Source organism: Coenobita brevimanus, chromosome 112 (genome assembly GCF_032717465.1).
Source record: "Coenobita brevimanus isolate Jiangsu-jjx chromosome 112, ASM3271746v2, whole genome shotgun sequence".
Classification (NCBI taxonomy): Eukaryota; Metazoa; Arthropoda; class Malacostraca; order Decapoda; family Coenobitidae; genus Coenobita; species Coenobita brevimanus.
The window spans coordinates 2225001-2239161 of NC_137065.1; the positions used below are offsets into that span (position 1 = coordinate 2225001).

At 49.9% G+C, this 14161-nt stretch overlaps 2 protein-coding genes across 2 annotated transcripts in view; both read right to left on the bottom strand.

Annotated features, from left to right (window-relative positions):
• LOC145418024 (uncharacterized) overlaps positions 1-3378 on the bottom strand; it is a 78655-nt gene extending 75277 nt beyond the window's left edge. The window contains exon 1 of the mRNA XM_080286559.1: positions 2425-3378. Coding sequence (XP_080142685.1) covers positions 2425-3378 — 954 coding nt within the window. The remainder of the gene's footprint in view (positions 1-2424) is intronic.
• Positions 1-14161, bottom strand: part of RhoGEF2 (Rho guanine nucleotide exchange factor 2) — a 725597-nt gene that overhangs the window by 346413 nt on the left and 365023 nt on the right. The window lies entirely within an intron of this gene.

Consider the following 14161-nt stretch of genomic DNA (forward strand, 5'->3'; position numbering starts at 1 on the left):
ATGTACATATAATTTCCTGTACTGTCAAACAAAATAGTTGAGAAAATACGAGAGGTAAAGTCCACATAAACAAACAGGATATAAAGGAAGAGGGAACATCGTCAAACATCGACATCAAAGCCTATCTTCGTCTTAGTATCAACATCTTTGCCTCTCCCTACTACACACCTGCCTCTCTCTCTCTCTCTCTCTCTCTAAGCTTTTACCAGTCTATCACCCACAACTCACCTGCATGTCATCACTCACTCACTCACTCTTTCATCTTAGCCTTTTCCCAGCACGCCATCACCACTCACCTGCATGTTGATCTCTCTCTCTCTCTCTCTCTCTCTCTCTCTCTCTCTCAAACCAAGCTCCTTCCTGTATTCTCTGACCCACCCTTCACACTCCTCTCCCCACCACCTGACCACAAAAATTATCCATTCCTTCACCCTCTCAACTAATAATCGTTTGTAAATATCACGTATACTCAAAAAGATGTCATCGGATTAAGGCGTCTGGCAATAGACAGACAAACAGATAGATAGACAGATAGATAGATACATAGATAGCGAGGATTGAAGGGATCAGTGGCCGTATTGTAAGTTGCGCTGGTGGCTTCGTGAGTCATTCTACTGAGCGATTTATTTTGCATGTCGCACTTCTAACATTCCCTCGCATAGAATTCATTTTGCTTTAATATCGAAATAGGTAAAATAAAGGAGGATTTTAAGGGGTAACAGAATAAATCAGTAAAGAAAAAGTGTTAAGAAATATACAAAGGGCACAAGTCAAGAGTGAGAGCAGTGGAAATGAGTTACTTGAGAGGAGCATGTGGAGTGACATGGAGGGACAGGTTGACGAATGAAGAAGTGAAGGAACGTTGTGGGGTAGATGTGGATGTGGTTGAGAAGATTAGGAGAAATACACTGAGGTGGTTTGGACATGTGGAGAGAATGGAGAATGAAAGACTGACTAAGAGGGTGTATGTAGGTGAGGTGGAGGGAGGGAGAGGGAGGGGTAGACCGAGGATGAGGTGGAGGGAGGGAGAGGGAGGGGTAGACCGAGGATGAGGTGGAGGGAGGGAGAGGGAGGGGTAGACCGAGGATGAGGTGGAGGGAGGGAGAGGGAGGGGTAGACCGAGGATGAGGTGGAGGGATGGAGTTGAGAGGTATATGAGGGAGGGGGGGGTGAGTTGGGGGGAGGGTAGTCAAATGGTGGGTGACAGAGTGACTTGGAGGCGTTTTGTCTGCGGCCACCCTTTGCGGGATTAGGGCGTCGGGCTATAGATAGATAGATAGACGTGTACTACGACTAATAACGAAGAAGCGCTTATTTTACTTGCACTAATTACTGGACAAATACACGTAGGTCAATACGTGTGTGTGTGTGTGTGTGTGTGTGTGTGTGTGTGTGTGTGTGTGTGTGTGTGTGTGTGTGTTTTCTTAGGTGCAGGATAGATGTGCTTAATGTCACGAGCAACAAACATTCTCTCTCTCTCTCGTGGTGTGTGTGTGTGTGTGTGTGTGTGTGTGTGTGTGTGTGTGTGTGTTTTCTTAGGTGCAGGATAGATGTGCTTAAAGTCATGAGCAACAAACATTCTCTCTCTCTCGCGCGTGTGTGTGTGTGTGTGTGTGTGTGTGTGTGTGTGTGTGTGTGTGTGTGTGTGTGTGTGTGTGTGTTTTCTTAGGTGCAGGATAGATGTGCTTAATGTCATGAGCAACAAACATTCTCTCTCTCTCTCTCTCTCTCTCTCGCGTGTGTGTGTGTGTGTGTGTGTGTGTGTGTGTGTGTACGTATGAGCACTCCATGTGTACACAATAACTAAGCCAGGTGTACACATAACCTCTTACCTGTGTAGGTGTAACCGAGAGTTGGCCCGTTAGCTTGGAAGGCGATGGGTGGGGGTATTGTCTCGACTGGGTGGGGGAGGGGTGGGGAGGGGGGAAGCTGCGGGGGTGGGGAGACGGGCGGGGGTGGGGAGGGGAGCTGAGGAGGGGAGGGAGGCAGTTGGGGAGGGGGAGAAGGAAGCTGAGATGTGGGAGAGAGGGGGAGTTGAGGAGGAGGGGAGGGTGGGAGTGGAGAGAAGTGGGTGGGGGAGGTGGTGGCATGTGGGGGAGTGGGTGGGGGAGGAGCAGCACGAGTGGGTGTGGGTGGGGGAGGGGCAGCACGGGTGGGGGTGGGTGGGGGAGGTGGGGATTCACGTGAAGGCGGGGGAGGAGGAGGGGTGGCATGGTAGGGTAGGGGAGGAGGAGGGGGTGAGGCAAGAGATGCTGATGGGGGAGGAGGGGGTGTGATAGCATGTGAGGGTGGGGGAGGAGGAGGAGGGGAGGCATGAGGGGGAGGTGGGGAGGTGTTAGCAGAGGGTGGTGGTGGGGGAGGTGGGGTGGCGTGGGGAGGGGGTGAGGGCTGGGTGGGGGACTGATACTCCGGTAACTGGTCTACAGGCAACTTATACTCCGGGGATTTGGGGGAAGCCTTATCCTCCTGCAGTGGGGGGGCGGAGGGGGGAGGTGGGGGTGGGGGAGGCGGGGAGGGGTCGTTGTGGGGGAAGATGAAAGGGGTAAGGTGCTCCAGATTGAGGTGGGGGGGCTTGGGGGGTCCTGGGCTAGGCGAATCCAGGGCATGGGCTGGGACGGGGGGTGGGGGGAGAGGGACCGTGGGAACGGGGGGCATAGTGGGTTGCATGCTCCTGGGGCTGATCACATGTGGGGGCACAACGGGGCGGCCATGGGGGGGCACCAGGGGGGGCGGCCCCTCTGGACTGGCCAGGGGTCCGTCAAGCACGTCAGAACATCCACTGCCCGGCCTGGAGCCCCGCGACGACGCCGACACCCCGCTGCTGGGCCTGCTGGGGGCCGAGGGGGCAGGGGCGGAGGGGGCAGGGGCGTCCGGTGAGGGGGGCGCCGGTGCGGGTGTTGGTGCGGGGGGTCGGCGCAGCACTACGGGTTCGGGGCGGGGCTGGCCGGGGGGGACCGAGGCGGGGTAGTTGAGGGGCGGCACGTGGAACTGCGCCCCGTACCAGGGAGGCACCGACCCCGGGTACCCGTGGCCGTGCGGAGGCAAGGGCGGCGGTGATGGCTCTGGGCAGGGCGGCAGGGGGAAGCTGCCCTTCATCACGGAGCCGTGCCCGTGGGGCGGCACGGGCGGGTACGACTCGTGCCATGACGCACGTTGCAGCGCCCACGGCCGCAGGGCGGGCTTGGGTGTGGGGGGTGCTGGTGGGTCGGTGGGCGAGGCGCCCCCGTTGTTGTTGAGGGTGTTGTTGTTGTTGTTGTTGGCGGGGTACACTGAGGGGTTGAAGGGCACGAACTGCCACTCGTCGGACTCGTCGGAGCCGCGGCGGAAGAGCTCGTCGCGGCGACGCCGCAACTTTGACCTGAACGTGTTCATCACCATGGCTTGGCGGGGCGGGGCACTGCTACGGGGCGGGGCAGGCGGGGCGGGGTGGCCGGCCCCTCACGCTCCCATGGCGCACCCCAGATGACCTCAACCCGGGTCAACGCACACACCACTGTCCCTTGGTTGGCACACCACGCAACCTGAACACTATCGCTATTTCCAGTCGCCGGTGCAAACAATTCAATGAACACTTGTGGTGATGAGGTGGGAATGAGACTCCTTGGTCACCAGTGCAATCCAGCCTCAAATCTGCATACACTTGGCCAGCCACTGAGCCCAAATGGGTTATGGAGCTTCGTCAGGCGACACAATTTGCACACTACCACACCACACTAATACACACTACCACACGCCGCACACTAGGCCTTGGCTGTCACAGGGTAAAATCCAGGGGTGTAGGTGAGGTGTAGGTAGGCAGGCAGGGTGGTGTAGGTGTAGGCAGGATGGTGTAGGCAGAGAGTGAGGCAGGACGTGCGCTCAGGAACACTCTCGTACTCCAACTGGTGGACTTCAATATGGATGGCTGAGGCGAGTACGCGCTGTGCAGTTGCCACAGTTCGCCACCTGCCTGCCTCACCCCCTGCCTGTCCTGGAGCCATCCCTGCTTCACTCTGCCTCCTATCTCACCTGCCTCACCCCCTGCCTGTCCTGGAGCCATCCCTGCCTCACTCTGCCTCCTGCTTACTCTGCCTCACCCCTTGCCTGTCCTAGAGCCATCCCTGCCTTACTCTGCCTCCTATCTCACCTGCCTCACCCCTAGCCTGTCCTGGAGCCATCCCTGCCTTACTCTGCCTCACCCCTTGCCTGTCCTGGAGCCATCCCTGCCTTACTCTGCCTGTCCTGGTGGCATCCCTGTCTCACCCTGCCTATCCTGAAGTTCTCCCTGCCTCATCCGCCCTGTCCTGGAGTCATCCTTGCCTCACTCTGCCTCCTCTCTCATTTGCCTCATCCTGGCTGTCATGGAGCCATTCCTGCCTCACTCTGCCTTTCCCACCTGCCTCACTCTCTGCCCTTCTCACATGCCTCACTCTCTGCCCTTCTCACATGCCTCATCCAGACTCTTCCACCTGCCTTATTCAGCCTCTCTCACTTGCCTCATTCTGCCTCTCTCATCTTCCCCACTCTGCCTCGCCCACCTGCCTTACTCAGCCCCCTAAATTCTTGCCTGCCTCACTCTCAATCTGCCTTACCTCCTTCCTTACTGTCGTCTTCCTGACCTAACCCTGCCTCACACTTAACCTCCTGGGTCCCTGCCTGCCTCACTGTGCTAAACCTGCCTCACACTCTGCCTCACTCACCCCCTGGATCCCTGACTGCCTCACTTCCTAAATCTGCCTTGCCCTGCTTTATTCTGCCTTTCCCTGCCTAACTCACCTCCTGGGTACCTTGCCTGCCTCACGAGCGACCTGCCTCATTCTCTGCCTCTTCCTACCCTAGTCTCTCTCTCTCTCTCTCTCATTCCCTTTAACTTCTTTTCCCCTTCCTTACCCATGCTGCCATTTTTCCAATCTTTCATCTCCTCTCCTACCTCTCTTCCTCCTTCTAAATCTCCCTCCCTCCCTCTCTCTCTCTCTCTCTCTCTGTCTCTCACTTCCTACATCCACTTTTCCCCTTCCTTATCCACGCTGCCACTTTTCCAATATTTCATCTCCTCCCCCACCTCTCTTCCCCCATCCAAACCTTTCCCTCTCTCCCTCTACGCCTCCTCCTCCTCTCCCTCTCTTCCCTTCCACCAAAAAAGAGAGCAGAGACAGCAAAAAAAAAGAGAAAGCAAAGAGAGAGAAACCCAGCAAAGAAGGAGCAAAGTTGTGTTACGGGAAGTTGGTTGGGAAGAAAGGAGGGGGGAAGGGAACCACATCCGGCCAAAGTTACCCTCAGCAATAATGGCATTTTGACTGATTTTATCTTTTCTGGGGAGAATTCTTTACTGTATATGAGAGAGGGGGTGTCAGCTGGGGAGAGGGTAGCGAAATGGGGAGGGACAGGGGCGACAGGGAGGCGATTTGTTTGTGGCCACCCCTTACGGGATTGAGGCGTCTGGGTATAGGCTAGATAGATCCATCACTTCTTATCACATATTTAAGGGTGAAAAATATTAACACGAGCCAAAAAATTTACCAAAACTACAATTGATTTATTTTACCTTCCCGGAGATTTTCGTCCGTCTGCATTTCATTTCACGTAGCTCAGTGGCAGAATAAGACAATACTAAGGCTCAACACCCTTTTCATGGCACTTCTTTGTGACTAGCATCATCATGTTCTAGTGTTCACCTCTTTGTACTGTTCAATCTTCAATGAGAGAGAGAGAGAGAGAGAGCGAGAGCGTTCCATTTCACAGCACTTCTTCGTGACTAGCATCGCATCCTAGCGTTAATCTCTCTCGGTATCATTCACTCTTCAATACCCAAGCTCTAGAGACAACAATTTTACGCCAAGTCATGTAAAAAGAGTATATAGTTATAAGGAAGAAATATTCACTCATAATTTTAAGAGTCTGCAATGTATGGTTAAATCTACATGAAAGTAAATAAAAATAAATAAATAAATAAATAAAGAGAGGGTCACATGGATAGACAAAGATGGAGTGATAGATAGAAGCTCATAACCGCAAAACAGTGTCAAAAACCAAGCAAATCCTTAAGACACGATACCGCCCCCTCACTCCGCACGAGAGAGAGAGAGAGAGAGAGAGAGAGAGAGAGAGAGAGAGAGAGAGAGAGAGAGAGAGAGAGAGAGCAGCCAACCTCTCATGGGCCCAATAAGTTACATAATATTCAATCCCACCTTAAAGAGGAAGCCGTGAGTGTGTGTGTGTGTGTGTGTGTGTGTGTGTGTGTGTGTGTGTGTGTGTGTGTGTGTGTGTGTGTGTGTGTGTGTGTGAGAGAGAGAGAGAGAGAGAGAGAGGGGGGGGTCATGGCAGAGCAGTAGACGAGAGGGGGAGGATAGAATGACAAGGGGAAGGAAGGGGAAAATGACAGAGGGGAGAGGCACAGATGACGGACAGATGAGGGGAAAAGGAAGAGGGGAAGAAAAATTGTGAGAGGGGAAAGAGACGTGATGGAGAGGGGGAAAGGGTGAGAGCGGTTAGATAAACAAGACAAGGGGCACCTATAACAGCCGCACCCACACTAACTGCACCCGCCTCCCAACATATCCCAAAAAATGTTATTGGTCGTTCGATACATCCCTCAGACACACGCCAGACACACTCCAGATACACACCACAGGAACACACATAAAACTCTATGGTTGCAACTTGCCAGATTTCACAATTCGAAACTGTACAGTACAGTGATTCAATGACAGTACACACACACACACACACACACACACACACACACACACACACACACTATACGGGGCAAAAAAAATAAATAATATATTTATGACGCAAGGAGGAGAATAAGAAATGGGAAGGGAGAAGGAGATGAGAAAGGGAAAGGGGATGGAGAGGAGGGGTGAAAGAAGACGAGGGAGGAAAGAGAGGGAACAGAGACGGGGAAGAAGCGGTACATGAGGAGAGGAGGAAGAAGAAGAAAATGAGGAGAAGGGAAGAGAAGGGAGGAGAAGAGAGGGGGAACGAGAGGAAGAGAGGAGGAGGAAGAAGAGGAGATGGGGAAAGAAAGGAAGGAGAGGAGAAAGGGAGGGAAAGAAGAGGAGAGGGGGAAGGAGAGGAAGATGAGAGGGGAAGAAGAAGAAAAGGAGAAGGGGAAGGAGAGGAAGAAAAGGAGAGGAGAAGGAGGAGGAGGAGGAGGACGTGAATGAAAGAGAGGAACAAGAAGTAGTATCTGACAACTGAAACAAATAACATGACACAAAAGTTAGGAGTAACGATGATAGGATAGCGTGTGGAAAGGGAAGTGGTTAGGAGCGAGGATGGGTAGGGGAAAGTGAGAGGGGAGGAGGAAGACAGGGGGAAGAGGGAGGGGGAGGAGGAAGAAAGAGAGGAGGAGAGAAGGGGCTGAGGGGGAGGAGGAAGAAAGAGGGGAGGGAAGAGAGAAGGAGCTGAGGGGAAGGGGAGAGAGAGGAGAGAAAGGGGGAGGAAGATGATGAGAGAAGGGAGAGGGAGAGAGGCGGGGAGTGGGAGAAAGAGAGGGAGGAGGAGTGTGAAAGGGGAGATCATGTGTGAAAGTGAGAAAGAAGAGGGTTGAGGGGACGGAAAGAGAGGAGAGGGAGAGGGAGAGGGAGGGGAAAAGGGGAAGGGGGAAGGGAAGGAGAAAGAGAAGACGAAGGGAAGAGAGGAATGGGGCAGGAGAGAGAGAGAGGAAGACTTACAGAATGGTAGGAAAAAGAGGAATAGAAAGAGGAAGGGAGGGGAAAGGCGAGATGAGAGAGAGAGCAATGGGGAGGGGTAAAAGATTGAGAGGGGAGGGGGATAGGGGGAGGGGAGATGTGAAATTATTGATCATTGTGTGTGTAGGGAGGGGAGAGTTGTAGCATCTCCCCTTCCCTCCCCCTCCCCTCCCCTTCCCATCCCTCCCCTCTACTCTCTTTTCCCTTCCCCTCTCCTCTCTGCTCCCTAACCTTCCTCACTTACTTCCCCTTCTCTCTCATTTCTCCTCCCCCATTCATCTTTTCCCCTCTCCCCTTCCCTCTATCCTCCGCCTTCCCCTCTATTGTCCTCTCCTCCCCTACCTCTCCCCTCCCTTCCTCCTTCCTTCACGTCTCCTCTCTCCCCTCTTGTCTTTTTCTCTCCCCTCACTCCCATCCACACCAGCTCCCTCCCCTCCCCTTCTCTCTTTTGCTCTCTTCCCCCACCTCCCCTCCCCTCCCCTCCTCTCTTGTCTTCTGCTCTTCTCCCCCAGCTCCCCTCCCCTCTTCTCTTCTCCCCTCTCCCTTCCCTCCCCTCCTCTCATGTCTTTTGCACTTCTCCCCCACCTCCCCTCCCCGTACCCCCTCCCTCTCTCCCCTCTATTCTCCCCTCCCCTCCCCTCTCCCGCTCCACTGCAGCACCAATTCAAGGTCACACGGCGTAGCTCTTATGTCAGGTCACTGGATACAACGATAGATGGTTAATAGATAAAACAGACTGACATATTCATCCACCTATTTATCTGTCTATCCATCCATCCATCATCCATCTATCTACACCCATTAATCCATCACCTATCTCTTTATCTACCTATATCTATCCATCCATCATTTATCTACTTATCTATTTGCCTACATCCATCTATCATCTACTTATCCATTTACCTATACTTATCTACATATCTATCTACCTCTATACTAATCTTTATACTACCTACCTATCTATCAATCTATTATCAAAATACATAGATAGATAATTCAGATATGGGCAGATAGATAGATGGACGGATACAGTAAGATACAGAATCCTAGATAAATATATATATGGATACAAAGAAAAAAGACGAAAAGAAATACAAAGGTTCGGATGAATTAACAAAGTGAGCCGAGAGAGAGAGAGAGAGAGAGAGAGAGAGAGAGAGAGAGAGAGAGAGAGAGAGAGAGACCCATTGGTTACACGGAATAGTGAAGTCACCCCAACATATTTAAGTTTTCTATAAAGCCCCATTTAATAATAATAATAATAATAATACGATACTCCCAACACTTTCAATATAAATAAATCTCTTTTTACTCTTGCTTTTGCCTGTACTATCACTACTATTTTCTTTAAAAATAGTAATTAATAATAATTAACACTACCTAACCCATTCATTTCCAAATCTCTCATGAGCCCCCCTCCAAAAAAAAGAAAATAAAAGAAAGACCAGTGACAGTACAATAATATTTTTTTAAAGTCCACTAAATGAAGGAATTATTTTTTTTTTACACTATTTTCCGACCAGTCACTCAAAAATAGTTACCCATACAAACCTAGTTATTATTATTATCATTATTTATAGAGCCGTCATCATGCCTCTCAGGACGACGTATCTGAAGGCTAAATAATAATGAAAAATATATGGAAATGTTAGCAGTATTAGATGTAAAAATGATAAGGTTACCCCTACAAAGTTAATGATTTTCTGTAAAGCCCAAGAGCCGCGTTTTCTTCGTCGCCTGACTCAGCTGGGTGGCTCCTGTGATGACGTCATATGTAAACAAACGCTGAGTTCCACACAGGCCGCCCGGATGTTTACACCAGAGTCCACACACACAGACACACACACACATACATGATTCACGTATACACCCACCTGTTACACATACATACGTTCACATACACACCTGTTACATTCTCTCTCTCTCTCTCTCTCTCTCTCTCTCTCTCTCTCACACACACACACACACACACACACACAAACACTCATGCCTGATTCACACATGCGCCAGTCATGCACACACATTCACATACCTGACTCATACACCTGTTATGCACACAAAGGCTTTTACATAAATACATGTTTTACACACACACACACACACACACACACACACACACACACACACACACTCACCCACGTCATACATTTACAAGGCACAACAAAGAAATACAACAAAGCACATAAACACACTGAATATACACGCATCTGCAACAATACAACTGTCACCCATATTGCTGGACTCACTTGCAACATTATATTCATAGTCAAGAGAACAATATCGCTACCTAGGATGAACAACGAGCAATATTAGCCAGGTATTATTTCGAAAGCAGAATATCTTATCTTTACCCAGGATTAACAACGCGCGATATTTCCTGGTTATTATTTCGAAAGTGGAATATCTTTTGAGTATACGGTTAAATTTATATGGTTTAATAAGTCCCTGAGATCTGTTCCCTTCAACATGACAATTAGATCCGGAAAGAAGAGAAATATATATGGAGAGTATGTAGGAAATTTATAGGATTAAGGGGTCTGGTTTTAACGATGTGGCTGCTTGAACTGCCTCTCCTTCCGAAAAAAACAAAATAAAAAGGAGTCTAATTTTACACTAAGTACACTGCTGGTAGACAGGGGGATAATGAGAAGAAAGGATGAAAGGGGAAAAGAGGAGGAGAGAAAGTGGTAACAAAAGTGGGGACGAGGGGAAGAGAAATGAGAAGGAGAAGCAGAGGAGAGATGGAAACATATAAAGTGAGAGAAGAGAATGTGAGAAATGAGAATAAAGAAAATAAAGTGAAAAAGAAACTGAGAAAAGATAAAAGCAAGAAAAAAAAACCCTATCAATCCACTCCATGATAAGGGCGCACCTGTGTGTACTGAGAGTCTACATTATATCAGTAAATTCGACTAAGTTTATTCTGTGTTGCGGTGTGGATGTGATAGAAAGTGTTAGGAGAAATACACTACGGTAATTTGGCCATGTGGCGAGGATGGAGTGAGAGACTAACAAGGAGTGGATGTGGTTGAGGTAGAGGGGGGGGGAATGAGGGGAAGACCGAGGATGTGATGGCGGAATGGAGTAGAAATATATTGGAAAAGGGGAAGGTGTCAGTTGCAGTGAAATGGCAAGGGACGGCGACAACGAGGCGACTTGTTTGTGGCCATCCCTTACGTGATTAAGGCGTCTGGCTATAGATAGATAAATGAATAGATAGACAGATAGATAATTCTGCGAGCAGGTAAGTATAGTAGCCAACATGATTCAGGATAAGTTTGCAATATTTTTACTTAAAGAAACCTTAGTAATTAAACAGCTAAAAATTATACTGATTTTGCCCTTCAGCTGCGAGAGAGTGTGGAATATCACAGCTCAACCAACAGTAAATAATTTTAATCTCAATAGCTATAAATGGACTGCAAGGAGTCACTCAGTCTATCTAACTATCTATCTATCTAATGCCAGACGCCTTAATCCCGTTAGGGGTGGCCACAAACAAAATCGTCTCCATGTCGCCCTGTCCTCCGCCATTTCACTGCCCTGCTCCCAGATCACACACCCCTCTCTCATATACCTCTCCACTCCATCCCTCCATCTCATCCTTGGCCTTCCCCTACCTCTCTCCCCCTCCACCTCACTCACATACACTCTCTGAAAGGTTAGCCCAAGAACAATATAAAGAGGTAAGAGGGTTAAGAAAGAGCCAAGCCACAAACAAAGACAGGTAATGAGGCTGGTAGTAAAGGTAACGAGGCAGGTAGTAAAGGGACAACAGAGGATACATTACCTCGCCTAACAGCCCTATTCATCACCTCCAACGCTGGGCATTGTCACACCTACGCTACCTGGAAACACCTGTAATTACTCACTCGCATTCATTTACACGCTTTCATATACGTTTTCCTGATTTTTCATACACCTTTACAATGTTATGTATACGTAAACATGCACTATCTTTTAAACACACACACACACACACACACACACACACACACATCTTTTACACACAAGCACACATACGTACACAAATACACACCAACTACTCATACACAGTTTAGATTTTTTTTTTTTTAATGCTAGGAAGAAGGAACCAAAGGCCAGATGCCCGTATGATTGTTCCCTCCAAGAAAAAAAACAAAAACAAGATAACAGAGCGCCAAATTCAAATTCCGTTCATTTCGGATGTATGATGTATGTATGTAACTACGTATATATACATGTACGTCCAGTATAGAGTTATTTACGAATGTATGTATGTATGTAATCATGTATATACTGTATGCATGTGCGTCCAGTATAGATATGTATGAATGTATGTAGACCTATGTAACTACGTATATATGCATGTGCGGCCAGTATAGACAGTAATATATATGTATGTATGTATGCATGTGCGTCCAGTATAAAGTTATGTATAGATGAATGTATGCATGTATGTGTATGTATATATGCATGTACGTCCCCGGAGGCCTTCCCAGCGGCTCAGGGGCGGGGCGGGGAGATCAGGTGGCATCTTGAGCTTCATCAAACAAAAGAAGGGAGATACCAGCAACAGGGAGAGGCCATGGAGGAGATGAGAGGGAGGAAAGAGGGAAGGAGAGAAAAGATGAACAAGAAGCAGAGAAGGATGGAGAGGAAGGTGAGAAAAGATGAGAGAGAGGAGAGAAAGATGGAGAGGGAAGGTGGAAGAAGAGAAAGATGGAGAGGAAGGCGGGAGAAGAGAAAGATAGAGAGGAAGGTGGGATAAGGTGAGGGGCGAGAAGCGGGAGAGGGTGAAAAGATGGAGGGAGAAAAGATGAAGGGAGAGGAAAGGGAGGAGAGAAAATACAGAGGGAGAGGAAAATGATGACGAAAGGAGAGGGAGGAAAGAGAGAATTGGAGAGGGAACAGAGGGGAACGTGTAGGGAGGGAGTGAGGAAGGGGGAGGAAGGAAAAGGAGAGAGAGGAGGGAGATGCAGGAAAGAGAGGAAGGAGAGGGGAGAGAGAGGGGAAGGGGAAGGAGGAAAGAGGGGTAACAGGGAAGGAGAGGGACGAAAGAGGAAATGGGAGGGAGGCGAGAGGGAAAAGGCAGAGGCAGAGTGGGGGAGAGAAGACTAAAAGGGGAGGAGGGGGGAAGAACGGAGTGTGAGGGAAAGAATGATGATGGAGGAACTAATGAGAGAGAGAGAGAGAGAGAGAGAGAGAGAGAGAGAGAGAGAGAGAGAGAGAGAAATCCCACAAATTACACACACAAAAACCAATACAAATCAAACACAATCTACCTACGGATACCTTACATAATATTTACCTCCCCTACTCTATTTTGTAACAAGATCTGAGTTACAAAGGCATTACAGGTGGGGGGGGGGTGATTACAGGCATGGGGGAGGGGGGATTACAAGTGTGGGCGAAGGTATGGGGTGGGGGTGAGGGGAAGGGGAGGTGATTATAGGTAGGGGGTAAGGGGGAAGAGATGGGGGTGGGGTGGTGCCAGGTTGGGGTGAGGAGTATTGAGTGGGGAAGGGGTTGTGGTAGGTAGGGGTGACAGGTAAGGGGTGGGATGGGGTGATTATAAAGCACGGGAACGGGGGTAAGGGGAGAATAAGGGTGGGGTGTTTATAGGTGGGGGTGAGGGTATGGGGGTGGGGTGGGGAGGGTAATGATGAGGGGAGGGGTGATTATATACAGGGGTGAGTGGAAGGGTGATTAAACATAGGGGAGGGAGGGGTAGGGGAAGGGTGATAAAACAAAAGGGGGAGGGGTGATTATACGAAGGGGTGGGGGGTGGGGGGGTGGGGGTGATAGGATTCTCTTCTCTTTTAATTGGATTCCTGGACATCGGTACACGTCAATTACGACAGGTAGAGGACAGGTGTAGGCAGAGGGGTAGGCAGGAAGGCAGGTAGGAGGTAGGAGGGGAGGCAGGCAGGGAGGCAGTTGTGTAGGCAAAGGCAGGCAGAAGGTTGATAGGCAGGAGGGCACAGAGGTAAGGAATGGTAAGTAGGAAGGCACAGGCGTGGGCAAGGGTAGGCAGAGTGGTAGGCAGGGAGAGGGTGAGGTAGGCAGAGTAGAAAAGTAGGTATATGGGGATGATTGGGAATGGGGGAGGGAAGCACAGGTGTCGGACAGGGAAGGCAGGCAGGTGGAGGTGGAGAGAGACAGGTGGAGGCGAAGGAGGGAGGCAGGCAGAAAGAGGAAATCACTGGTGAGGCGGGATGGCAGACAGATGGTGAGGCAGGAGATGAGGCTGAGGGTGAGGCAGGAGATGAAGCAGGAAGTCGAGGAGGAAGTGAAGAAATAAAAGTAGCAGCCAGAATATAAGGAAGGAACTGAGGACACAAGGGTAGGAGGGAAGTGAAGGAGAGGGAAGGAGGTTGGACGGGAAGCAAAGGAGGGAAGGATGGAAGGAGCAGGAGGGAAGGATGAAAGGAGGAGGAGGGAAGGCAGGGAGGGGGATGAAGGAAGGATGGAAGAAGGAGATAAGGATGGAAAGAGGAAAGAAG